The sequence below is a fragment of the Oncorhynchus mykiss genome, chromosome 28 (assembly GCF_013265735.2).
Source record: "Oncorhynchus mykiss isolate Arlee chromosome 28, USDA_OmykA_1.1, whole genome shotgun sequence".
Lineage (NCBI taxonomy): Eukaryota > Metazoa > Chordata > Actinopteri > Salmoniformes > Salmonidae > Oncorhynchus > Oncorhynchus mykiss.
Window position 1 is genome coordinate 27,404,277 of NC_048592.1, and position 12,396 is coordinate 27,416,672.

At 51.6% G+C, this 12,396-nt stretch overlaps 1 protein-coding gene across 2 annotated transcripts in view; it reads left to right on the forward strand.

Moving 5' to 3' along the window:
* LOC110508821 (chromodomain-helicase-DNA-binding protein 7) overlaps positions 1–12,396 on the forward strand; it is a 106,341-nt gene that overhangs the window by 56,173 nt on the left and 37,772 nt on the right. For both annotated transcript variants that reach the window (XM_036966421.1, XM_036966422.1), the window contains exons 7-11: positions 9,038–9,093; positions 9,436–9,550; positions 9,684–9,767; positions 11,152–11,289; positions 11,496–11,617. In XM_036966421.1, coding sequence (XP_036822316.1) covers positions 9,038–9,093; positions 9,436–9,550; positions 9,684–9,767; positions 11,152–11,289; positions 11,496–11,617 — 515 coding nt within the window. The remainder of the gene's footprint in view (positions 1–9,037; positions 9,094–9,435; positions 9,551–9,683; positions 9,768–11,151; positions 11,290–11,495; positions 11,618–12,396) is intronic.

Below are 12,396 nucleotides of genomic sequence, written 5' to 3' on the forward strand. Positions count from 1 at the left end.
GCGTGGTGTGAGGTGTGTGTGTTTGTGAGAGGTGTGTGTATGCGTGGTGTGAGGTATGTGTGTGTGTTTGTGAGAGAGGTGTGTGTGTGTGGTGAGAGGTGTGTGTGTGTAGTGAGAGGTGTGTGTGAGGTGTGTGTGTGAGAGAGGTGTGTGTGTGTGAGAGGTAGGTGTGTGTGTGAGAGGTAGGTGTGTGTGAGAGAGGTAGGTGTGTGTGAGAGAGGTAGGTGTGTGTGTGAGAGGTAGGTGTGTGTGTGAGAGGTAGGTGTGTGTGTGAGAGGTAGGTGTGTGTGTGAGAGGTAGGTGTGTGTGTGTGAGAGGTAGGTGTGTGTGTGTGTGAGAGGTAGGTGTGTGTGTGTGTGAGGTAGGTGTGTGTGTGTGTGAGGTAGGTGTGTGTGTGTGTGAGGTAGAAGTGTGTGAGAGAGGTGTGTGTGTATGCGTGGTGTGAAGTATGTGTGTGTTTGTGAGAGAGAGGTGTGTGTGTGTGTGTGGTGAGAGAGAGGTGTGTGTGTGTGTGGTGAGAGAGGTGTGTGTGTGTGTGTGGTGAGAGAGGTGTGTGTGTGTGTGTGGTGAGAGAGGTGTGTGTGTGTGTGTGTGTGTGTGTGGTGAGAGAGGTGTGTGTGTGTGTGTGTGTATGTGTGGTGAGAGAGGTGTGTGTGTGTGTATGTGTGGTGAGAGAGGTGTGTGTGTGTGTGGTGAGAGAGGTGTGTGTGGTGAGAGAGGTGTGTGTGTGTGTGTGTGGTGAGAGAGGTGTGTGTGTGTGTGTGGTGAGAGAGGTGTGTGTGTGTGTGTGTGGTGAGAGAGGTAGGTGTGTGGTGAGAGAGGTAGGTGTGTGGTGAGAGAGGTGTGTGTGGTGAGAGAGGTGTGTGTGTGTAAGAGAGGTAGGTGTGTGTGTAAGAGAGGTAGGTGTGTGTAAGAGAGGTAGGTGTGTGTAAGAGAGGTAGGTGTGTGTAAGAGAGGTAGGTGTGTGTAAGAGAGGTAGGTGTGTGTAAGAGAGGTAGGTGTGTGTAAGAGAGGTAGGTGTGTGTAAGAGAGGTAGGTGTGTGTAAGAGAGGTAGGTGTGTGTAAGAGAGGTAGGTGTGTGTAAGAGAGGTAGGTGTGTGTTAGAGAGGTAGGTGTGTGTAAGAGAGGTAGGTGTGAGGTGTGTGTGTGTGAGGTAGGTGTGTGTGTGTGTGAGGTAGGTGTGTGTGTGTGTGTGTGTGTGAGGTGTGTGTGAGGTAGGTGTGTGTGTGTGTGAGGTAGGTGTGTGTGTGTGTGTGAGGTAGGTGTGTGTGTGTGTGTGAGGTAGGTATGTGTGTGTGTGAGAGGTAGGTGTGTGTGTGTGTGAGAGGTAGGTGTGTGTGTGAGAGGTAGGTGTGTGTGTGAGAGGTAGGTGTGTGTGTGAGAGGTAGGTGTGTGTGTGTGTGAGGTAGGTGTGTGTGTGTGTGTGAGGTGTGTGTGTGTGTGTGTGTGAGGTAGGTGTGTGTGTGTGTGTGTGAGGTAGGTGTGTGTGTGTGTGTGAGGTAGGTGTGTGTGTGTGTGTGAGGTAGGTGTGTGTGTGTGTGTGAGGTAGGTGTGTGTGTGTGTGAGGTGTGTGTGTGTGAGGTAGGTGTGTGTGTGTGTGTGAGGTAGGTGTGTGTGTGTGTGTGAGGTAGGTGTGTGTGTGTGTGTGAGGTAGGTGTGTGTGAGGTAGGTGTGTGTGAGGTAGGTGTGTGTGTGAGGTAGGTGTGTGTGTGTGTGTGTGTGTGTGAGGTAGGTGTGTGTGTGTGTGTGTGTGAGGTAGGTGTGTGTGTGTGTGTGTGAGAGTAGGTGTGTGTGTGTGAGGTAGGTTTGTGTTTGAGAGGTAGGTTTGTGTTTGAGAGGTAGGTGTAGGTGTGTGTTTGAGAGGTAGGTGTGTGTGTGTGTGTGAGTGTGAGGTAGGTGTGTGTTTGTGAGAGGTAGGTGTGTGTTTGTGAGAGGTAGGTGTGTGTTTGTGAGAGGTAGGTGTGTGAGGTAGGTGTGTGTGTGTGTGTGTGTGTGTGTGAGGTAGGTGTGTGTGTGTGAGGTAGGTGTGTGTGTGTGAGAGGTAGGTGTGTGTGTGAGAGTAGGTGTATGTGGTAGGTGTGTGTGAGAGAGGTAGGTGTGTGTAAGAGAGGTAGGTGTGTGTGTGTGTGAGGTGTGTGTGTGTGTGTGTGTGAGGTAGGTGTGTGTGTGTGTGAGGTAGGTGTGTGTGTGTGAGAGGTAGGTGTGTGTGTGAGAGTAGGTGTATGTGGTAGGTGTGTGTGAGAGAGGTAGGTGTGTGTAAGAGAGGTAGGTGTGTGTGTGTGAGAGGTAGGTGTGTGAGGTAGGTGTGTGTGAGGTAGGTGTGTGTGTGTGGTGTGGGTGTGTGTGTTTGAGGTAGGTTTGTGTTTGAGGTAGGTGTGTGTGTGTGAGGGTGTGTGAGGTAGGTGTGTGTGTGAGGTAGGTGTGTGTGTGTGAGGGTGTGTGAGGTAGGTGTGTGTGTGAGGTAGGTGTGTGTGTGAGGTAGGTGTGTGTGTGAGGTAGGTGTGTGTGTGTGTGTGTGTGTGTGTGAGGTAGGTAGGTGTGTGTGTGAGGTAGGTAGGTGTGTGTGTGTGAGGTAGGTGTGTGTGTGTGAGGTAGGTGTGTGTGTGTGAGGTAGGTGTGTGTGTGAGAGGTAGGTGTGTGTGTGAGAGGTAGGTGTGTGTGTGAGGTAGGTGTGTGTGTGTGTGTGTTGTGTGTGTGTGTGTGTGGTGTGTGTGTGTGAGGTAGGTAGGTGTGTGTGAGGTAGGTAGGTAGGTGTGTGTGTGTGAGTAGGTTGGTGTGTGTGTGAGGTAGGTGTGTGTGTGTGAGGTAGGTGTGTGTGGTGTGTGTGTGTGGTAGGTGTGTGTGTGTGAGGTAGGTAGGTAGGTGTGTGTGTGAGTAGGTTGGTGTGTGTGTGTGTGTGTGTGTGTGAGGTAGGTGTGTGTGTGAGGTAGGTGTGTGTGTGAGGTAGGTGTGTGTGTGAGGTAGGTGTGTGTGTGTGTGAGGTAGGTGTGTGTGTGTCTGAGGTAGGTGTGTGTGTGTGTGTGAGGTAGGTGTGTGTGTGTGAGGTAGGTGTGTGTGTGTGTGTGTGTGTGTGTGAGGTAGGTGTGTGTGAGGTAGGTGTGTGTGAGGTAGGTGTGTGTGTGTGTGAGGTAGGTGTGTGAGGTAGGTGTGTGAGGTAGGTGTGTGTGAGGTAGGTGTGTGTGTGTGTGAGGTAGGTGTGTGTGTGTGTGTGTGTGAGGTGTGTGTGTGTGAGGTGTGTGTGTGTGTGAGGTGTGTGTGTGTGAGGTGTGTGTGTGTGAGGTAGGTGTGTGTGTGTGTGAGGTAGGTGTGTGTGAGGTAGGTGTGTGTGAGGTAGGTGTGTGTGAGGTAGGTGTGTGAGAGGTAGGTGTGTGTGTGTGTGTGTGAGGTAGGTGTGTGTGTGTGTGTGAGGTAGGTGTGTGTGTGAGGGTGTGTGTGTGTGTGTGAGGTAGGTGTGTGTGTGTGTGTGTGTGTGTGAGGTAGGTGTGTGTGTGAGGTAGGTGTGTGTGTGAGGTAGCTGTGTGTGTGTGTGAGAGGTAGCTGTGTGTGTGTGTGTGAGAGAGAGGTAGCTGTGTGTGTGGGTGTGTGTGTGTGTGAGGGTGTGTGAGGTAGGTGTGTGTGTGTGAGGTAGGTGTGTGTGTGTGAGGTAGGTGTGTGTGTGGTAGGTGTGTGTGTGTGTGGTAGGTGTGTGTGTGAGGTGTGTGTGTGTGTGTGTGTGTGAGGTAGGTAGGTGTGTGTGTGTGAGGTAGGTGTGTGTGAGGTAGGTGTGTGTGAGGTAGGTGTGTGTGAGGTAGGTGTGTGTGTGTGTGTGAGGGAGGTGTGTGTGTGTGAGGTAGGTGTGTGTGTGAGGTAGGTGTGTGTGTGTGTGTGAGGTAGGTGTGTGTGTGTGTGTGAGGTAGGTGTGTGTGAGGTAGGTGTGTGTGAGGTAGGTGTGTGTGAGAGGTAGGTGTGTGTGTGTGTGTGAGGTAGGTGTGTGTGTGAGGGTGTGTGTGTGTGTGTGAGGTAGGTGTGTGTGTGTGTGTGTGAGGTAGGTGTGTGTGTGAGGTAGGTGTGTGTGTGAGGTAGCTGTGTGTGTGTGTGAGAGGTAGCTGTGTGTGTGTGTGAGAGAGAGGTAGCTGTGTGTAGGTGTGTGTGTGAGGTAGGTGTGTGTGTGAGGGTGTGTGAGGTAGGTGTGTGTGTGTGTGTGTGTGAGGTAGGTGTGTGTGTGTGAGGTAGGTGTGTGTGTGGTAGGTGTGTGTGTGTGTGTGTGTGTGAGGTAGGTGTGTGTGTGTGAGGTAGGTGTGTGTGTGGTAGGTGTGTGTGTGTGGTAGGTGTGTGTGTGTGTGAGGTGTGTGTGTGTGTGAGGTAGGTAGGTGTGTGTGTTTGAGGTAGGTAGGTGTGTGTGTGTGTGTGTGAGGTAGGTAGGTGTGTGTGTGTGTGTGTGTGTGAGGTAGGTGTGTGTGTGTGTGAGGTAGGTGTGTGTGTGGTAGGTGTGTGTGTGAGGTAGGTAGGTGTGTGTGTGTGTGTGAGGTAGGTAGGTGTGTGTGTGTGTGTGAGGTAGGTAGGTGTGTGTGGGAGAGGTAGGTGTGTGTGTGAGGTAGGTGTGTGTGTGAGGTAGGTGTGTGTGAGGTAGGTGTGTGTGTGTGTGAGGTAGGTGTGTGTGGTTGTGTGTGTGGTGTGTGTGTGAGGTAGGTAGGTGTGTGTGTGTGTGTGTGTGAGGTAGGTAGGTGTGTGTGTGAGAGGTGTGTGTGTGTGTGAGTAGGTTGGTGTGTGTGTGTGTGTGTGAGGTAGGTGTGTGAGGTAGGTGTGTGTGGTGTGTGTGTGTGTGGTAGGTGTGTGTGTGAGGTGTGTGTGTGTGTGTGTGTGTGAGGTAGGTAGGTGTGTGTGTGTGAGGTAGGTAGGTGTGTGTGTGAGAGGTAGGTGTGTGTGTGTGAGTAGGTTGGTGTGTGTGTGTGTGAGGTAGGTGTGTGTGTGTGTGAGGTAGGTGTGTGTGTGTGTGAGGTAGGTGTGTGTGAGGTAGGTGTGTGTGTGAGGTAGGTGTGTGTTTGAGAGGTAGGTTTGTGTGTGTGTGTGTGTGTGAGGTAGGTGTGTGTGAGGTAGGTGTGTGAGAGGTAGGTGTGTGTGTGTGTGTGAGAGGTAGCTGTGTGTGTGTGTGAGAGAGGGGTAGCTGTGTGTGTGTGTGAGGTAGGTGTGTGTGTGTGTGTGTGTGAGGTAGGTGTGTGTGTGTGAGGTAGGTGTGTGAGGTAGGTGTGAGGTAGGTGTGTGTGTGAGGGTGTGTGTGTGAGGTAGGTGTGTGTGTGAGGTAGGTGTGTGTGTGAGGTAGGTGTGTGTGAGGTAGCTGTGTGTGTGTGTGAGAGGTAGCTGTGTGTGTGTGTGTGTGTGTGTGAGGTAGCTGTGTGTGTGTGTGAGAGAGGTAGCTGTGTGTAGGTGTGTGTGTATGAGGTAGGTGTGTGTAGGTGTGTGTGTGTGAGGTAGGTGTGTGTGTGTGAGGTAGGTGTGTGTGTGTGAGGTAGGTGTGTGTGTGTGGTAGGTGTGTGTGTGTGGTAGGTGTGTGTGTGTGTGTGAGGTAGGTAGGTGTGTGTGTGTGTGAGGTAGGTAGGTGTGTGTGTGTGTGAGGTAGGTGTGTGTGTGTGAGGTAGGTGTGTGTGTGTGAGGTAGGTGTGTGTGTGTGTGTGTGAGGTAGGGGTGTGTGTGAGGTAGGTGTGTGTGTGTGTGTGTGTGTGAGGTAGGTGTGTGTGTGTGTGTGTGTGAGGTAGGTGTGTGTGTGTTTGAGGTAGGTGTGTGTGTGTGTGTGTGTGAGGTAGGTGTGAGGTAGGTGTGTGTGTGTGAGGTAGGTGTGTGAGGTAGATGTGTGTGTGTGTGTGTGTGTGTGTGTGAGGTAGGTGTGTGTGTGAGGTAGGTGTGTGTGTGTGAGGTAGGTGTGTGTGAGGGGTGTGTGTGTGAGGTGTGTGTGTGTGTGTGAGGTGTGTGTGTGAGGTGTGTGTGTGTGTGAGGTGTGTGTGTGTGTGTGAGGTAGGTGTGTGTGTGTGTGTGTGAGGTAGGTGTGTGTGTGTGTGTGTGTGTGTGAGGTAGGTGTGTGTGTGTGAGGTAGGTGTGTGTTTGAGAGGTAGGTGTGTGTTTGTGTGTGTGTGTGTGAGGTAGGTGTGTGTGAGGTAGGTGTGTGTTTGAGAGGTAGGTGTAGGTGTGTGTTTGAGAGGTAGGTGTGTGTGTGAGAGGTAGGTGTGTGTGTGTGTGTGTGTGTGAGAGGTAGCTGTGTGTGTGTGTGAGAGGTAGCTGTGTGTGTGTGTGTGAGAGAGAGGTAGCTGTGTGTGTGTGTGTGAGTGGGGGGCTATGTACGGGGGTGTGTGGAGTGGGGGAGTGTAGAGAGAGGGGGGGTGTAGAGAGAGGGGGGTGTGTATGTGAGTGGTTGTGTGTGACTGAGTGGGGTTTGTGTGAGAGATTGAGTGGGGTTTGGGTTTGTGGGTGTGTAATTGGGGCTGAGTGTGGAGTGAGAGAGGGGGTGAGTGTGGAGTAAGACGGGCGGGGTGTGGGTAGAGGGGTGTGTATGTGCAGTGAGTGGTGTTTTTGTGTGTGAGTGAGTGGGGTTTGTGTGGGGGGGTGGAGTGAGAGCGGGGGGGGTGAGGGTGTGTGTGGAGTAAGGTTGTGTGAGAGGTGCGGGTGTGTAGTTAGAGGTGTGTGATGTTTGTGTGTGGTGTGTGTGTGTGTGTGTGTGTGAGTGACTGAGTGGGGTCTGTGTGAGTGTGGTTTGGGGGTGTGTGTGTGGAGTGAGAGATGGGGTGTGTGTAGAGAGAGGAGGGTTATGTGGAGAGGGGTGTGTGTGTGGAGAGAGGGGGGGGTGGAGTACGAGAGAGGGGTGGCGAGTGTGTGTGTATGGAGTGAGCGAGGGTGTGTGGAGAGAGCGGGGGGGTGAGTGGTGTGTATGTGACTGGGTGGGGTTTGTGTGAGGGAGAGGTGTGTGTTAGAGGGGTGTTTGTGTGTGAGAGAGAGGTATGTGCGTGTGTGAGGTGGGTATGTGAGGGGTGTGTGCGGGAGAGGTGTGTGTGTGTACAGGAGAGGTGTGCGGGAGTGAGGTGTGTGTGTGCGGGAGTGGGAGAGAGGTGTCGAGTGTGTCTGTGAGCGTGCACAGTGTAGCGGGACCATGTGTGTCTGTGAGCGTGCACAGTGTAGCGGGACCATGTGTGTCTGAGCGTGCACAGTGTAGCGGGCCCGAGTGTGTGCGTGTTTAAGTTTTATTAGTCATATGTACAGGATACAAATGGTATACACTGTCCAATGAAATGCTTACTGGCAGGTTCCTTATTGATAAGTCAACAACAATAAAAAGTAATAGAAGAATTTCAACACAAAGTAAATGGCTCAGTAGAATAGAATTAACATTTTAGCACAAGTATAATGCAGGAAGTCATAGAATATAGTCCAACATTTCCACGCATCATGGAAGGGGCATAGGGGCCATGGGTAAGGGCTTCATGAGTCATCGTACAGCACCATGTGGAGATGGTTGGTAGGGGGGGGTTATTGATCTTACAGCACCATGTGGAGATGGTTGGTGGTGGTGGGGGGGGGGGGGGTATTGATCTTACAGCACCATGTGGAGATGGTTGGTGGTGGGGGGGGGGGCGTTATTGATCTTACAGCACCATGTGGAGATGGTTGGTAGGGGGGGGTTATTGATCTTACAGCACCATGTGGAGATGTTTGGTAGGGGGGGTTATTGATCTTACAACACCATGTGGAGATGGTTGGTGGGGGGGGGGGTTATTGATCTCACAGCACCATGTGGAGATTGTTGGTGGGGGGAGGGGGTTATTGATTGTACAGCACCATGTGGTGATGGTTGGTGGGGGGGGGGGGGGGGGGGGGGGTTATTGATCGTACAGCACCATGTGGAGATGGTTGGTAGGGGGGGGGGTTATTGATCTTACAACAGCATGTGGAGATTGTTGGTGGGGGGGAGGGGGTTATTGATTGTACAGCACCATGTGGTGATGGTTGGTGGGGGGGGGGGGTTATTGATCGTACAGCACCATGTGGAGATGGTTGGTAGGGGGGGGGGGGGATTGATCTTACAGCACCATGTGGAGATGGTTGGTGGGGGGGTATTGATCTTACAGCACCATGTGGAGATGGTTGGTGGGGGGGGGGGTTATTGATTGTACAGCACCATGTGGAGATGGTTGGTAGGGGGGGTTATTGATCTTACAGCACCATGTGGAGATGGTTGGTGGGGGGGGGGGTTATTGATCTTACAGCACCATGTGGAGATGGTTGGTGGGGGGGGGGGGGGGGGGTTATTGATCTTACAGCACCATGTGGAGATGGTTGGTGGGGGGGTATTGATCTTACAGCACCATGTGGAGATTGCTGGTATTGGGGGTTATTGATCTTACAGTACCATGTGGAGATGGTTGGTATTGGGGGTTATTGATCTTACATCACCATGTGGAGATGGTTGGTAGGGGGGGGTTATTGATCTTACAGCACCATGTGGAGATGGTTGGTGGGGGGGTTATTGATCGTACAGCACCATTTGGAGATGGTTGGTGGGGGGGGGGGGGGTTATTGATCGTACAGCACCATGTGGAGATGGTTGGTGGGGGGGGTTGTTGATCGTACAGCACCATGTGGAGATGGTTGGTGGGGGGGGGGGGGGGGGGTTATTGATCGTACAGCACCATGTGGAGATGGTTGGTGGGGGGGGTTGTTGATCGTACAGCACCATGTGGAGATGGTTGGTGGGGGGGGTTGTTGATCGTACAGCACCATGTGGAGATGGTTGGTGGGGGGGTGGGGGTATTCATCGTACAGCACCATGTGGAGATGGTTGGTGGGGGGGGGTATTCATCGTACAGCACCATGTGGAGATGGTTGGTAGGGGGGGTTATTGTCAGTGTTTTGTTATTGTCTCCTAAAATATACAGAACTCTGCCAGAAGACGTTTGTTAGATGACTACTTTGTTAGAAAATGGTGGCCTTGATTTGATATATTTTTTGAGAGACATTAAAACTCACCCATCTTCTGACTAATCAACAACTGACACAAATGTAACTTTTTCCAAAGATGGAATCGGGAGAGAAAATGGAAGTGGAAGAATTCTATGTCAAATTCAAGAGCTTGTGAGTACCAACACGACTGTGGCCTTGGTTCACCGTGTCATTTTATTTCCTCCAGCTTCGGGGGAAATGGTGGATTAATGTGAAATCAAATAAACACTCTGTAAACCACAGGTTTAATGTTTGGACTGAAGAGGAAATTCTATAATGCTATAAATCTCTAGATTAGCACATTTGGTTTTGTGATGGTGTGTCTGTGTTTTGCATTGTCTTTTTGTGAGGTGTGTTTATGGTGTATGAGATATGATGTGTATATTATAGCATCTGTCACGGGTGGGTGTATTTGAGTGAGTTAATAGTGTATATGTATGTAATGGTGTGTGTTCCCCCGCTCTCTCTGTGTAGCTCCTACCTGCACTGTCGCTGGGCAGATCTGGAGGAGCTGGAGAAGGACAAAAGGATCCACCAGAAGGTCAAGCGGTTCAGGGCCAAACAGGCCCTCCCCACCTTCGTGACAGAGGTCAGTCCCACAGTTCTGTCTTCCCTCGGTGTCTTCCTTTCTGTCTTCCCTCACCAGGCCATTCACTCTCTGCTATGGTAACACAAACACCGAGGTCTCCATCCTTCTCTCATCCCTTTCTCCCTCCCTCCAGATGGATGACGAGCCTTTCAACCCAGACTACGTTGAGGTGGACCGGGTACTGGACGTGTCAGAGAGCACAGATGAGAACGGAGAGGTGCGTTCCTTTTCTTGCTCTCTCCCTCCTTCCTGTTCTATATGGCCTCTAAACGACCTCAAACGTTGGAATACGTTTGGTTATGTCCGTTGATTGAAGTTGATGCTTTGGCTAAATGTTCCTTTTTAAGTTCCGAACAAACGTTGCCCTTTCCTTTCCTGTTGCAGGAAGACACACACACACACACACTATTCCCCACCCAACACACACACACGCTATTCCCCACCCAACACACACACACACTATTCCCCACCCAACACACACACACACTATTCCCCACCCAACACACACACACACTATTCCCCACCCAACACACACACACACACACTATTCCCCACCCAACACACACACACACACTATTCCCCACCCAACACACACACACACACTATTCCCCACCCAACACACACACACACTATTCCCCACCCAACACACACACACACACTATTCCCCACCCAACACACACACACACTATTCCCCACCCAACACACACTATTCCCCACCCAACACACACTATTCCCCACCCAACACACACTATTCCCCACCCAACACACAATATTCCCCACCCAACACACAATATTCCCCACCCAACACACAATATTCCCCACCCAACACACACACACACACTATTCCCCACCCAACACACACACACACACTATTCCCCACCCAACACACACACACACTATTCCCCACCCAACACACACACACACTATTCCCCACCCAACACACACACACGCACACTAACCCACCCAATACACACACACGCACACTAACCCACCCAATACACACACACGCACACTAACCCACCCAATACACACACACGCACACTAACCCACCCAATACACACACATGCACACTAACCCCCACCCAATACACACACACGCACGCACACTAACCCCCCCAACACACACGTGCGCACACTAACCCCCCAACACACACGCGCGCACACTAACCCCCCCCAACACACACACACGCACACTAACCCCCCCCAACACACACACACGCACACTAACCCCCCCAACACACACACACGCACACTAACCCCCCCAACACACACACACGCACACTAACCCCCCCCCAACACACACACGCACACTAACCCCCCCCCAACACACACACGCACACTAACCCCCCCCAACACACACACGCACACTAACCCCCCCCAACACACACACGCACACTAACCCCCCCCAACACACACACGCACACTATTCCCCCCAATACACGCACACTAACATCCCCCCCCCCCCCCAAATTACACGCACACTAACACCCCCCCAACACACTCACACTAACAGTACACACGCACACTAACCCCCCCAACACGCGCACGCCTTCCCCCCCCCCCAACACACACACTAACCCCAACCTCTCTCTGCCCCCCCAGCCTGTAAAGCTGTACCTGGTGAAGTGGTGTTCCCTGCCCTATGAGGATATAACTTGGGAGCTGAAGGCCGACATCGACCAGGCCAAGATCGATGAGTACGAGGCCGTGGCGGCCCGTCAGCCCGAGACCAAACGCGTGGTGTGTAAAATAAAAACATCACACACACTATACACTCCCCTGCTGCCCTTTTCTGGCCCCGGCCCTTTAACGGTCGCACAGAAACCACTAACGGTAGACACACTATACACTCCCCTGCTGCCCTTTTCTGGCCCCAGCCCTTTAACGGTCCCAGCCCTTTAACGGTCGCACAGAAACCACTAACGGTAGACTTTTATTTTAAACAGGAGCGACCTCCCACCGAAAACTGGCAGAAATCCGAGAGTTCCAGGGATTATAAAAACGACAACGCACTCAGGGATTACCAGCTGGAGGGAGTGAACTGGCTGCTCTTCAACTGGTACAATACGTAAGGAGAAGTACTAAAACCTACTGTTCGTGTGTGCATGTGTTCAGATATATGACGTGTGTGTGTGTGAGACTCAATTACAGTGGCGAGAACAAGTATTTGATACACTGCCGATTTTGCAGGTTTTCCTACTTACAGAGCATGTAGAGGTCTGTAATTGTTGTCATAGGTACACGTCAACTGTGAGAGATGGAATCTAAAAATAAAAAAAATCCAGAAAATCACATTTTATGATTTTTAAGTAATTAATTTGCATTTTATTGCATTACATAAGTATTTTATACAGCAGAAAAGCAGAACTTAATATTTGGTACAGAAACCTTTGTTTGCAATTACAGAGATCATACGTTTCCTGTAGTTCTTGACCAGGTTTGCACACACTAGAGCAGGGATTTTGACCCACTCCTCCATACAGACCTTCTCCAGATCCTTCAGGTTTCGGGGCTGTCGCTTGGCAATATGGACTTTCAGCTCCCTCCAAAGATTTTCTATTGGGTTCAGGTCTGGAGACTGGCTAGGCCACTCCAGGACCTTGAGATGCTTCTTACGGAGCCACTCCTTAGTTGCCTTGGCTGTGTGTTTCGGGTCGTTGTCATGCTGGAAGACCCAGCCACGACCCATCTTCAATGCTCTTACTGAGGGAAGGAGGTTGTTGGCCAAGATCTCGCGATACATGGCCCCATCCATCCTCCCCTCAATACGGTGCTGTCGTCCTGTCCCCTTTGCAGAAAAGCATCCCCAAAGAACGATGTTTCCTCCTCCATGCTTCACGGTTGGGA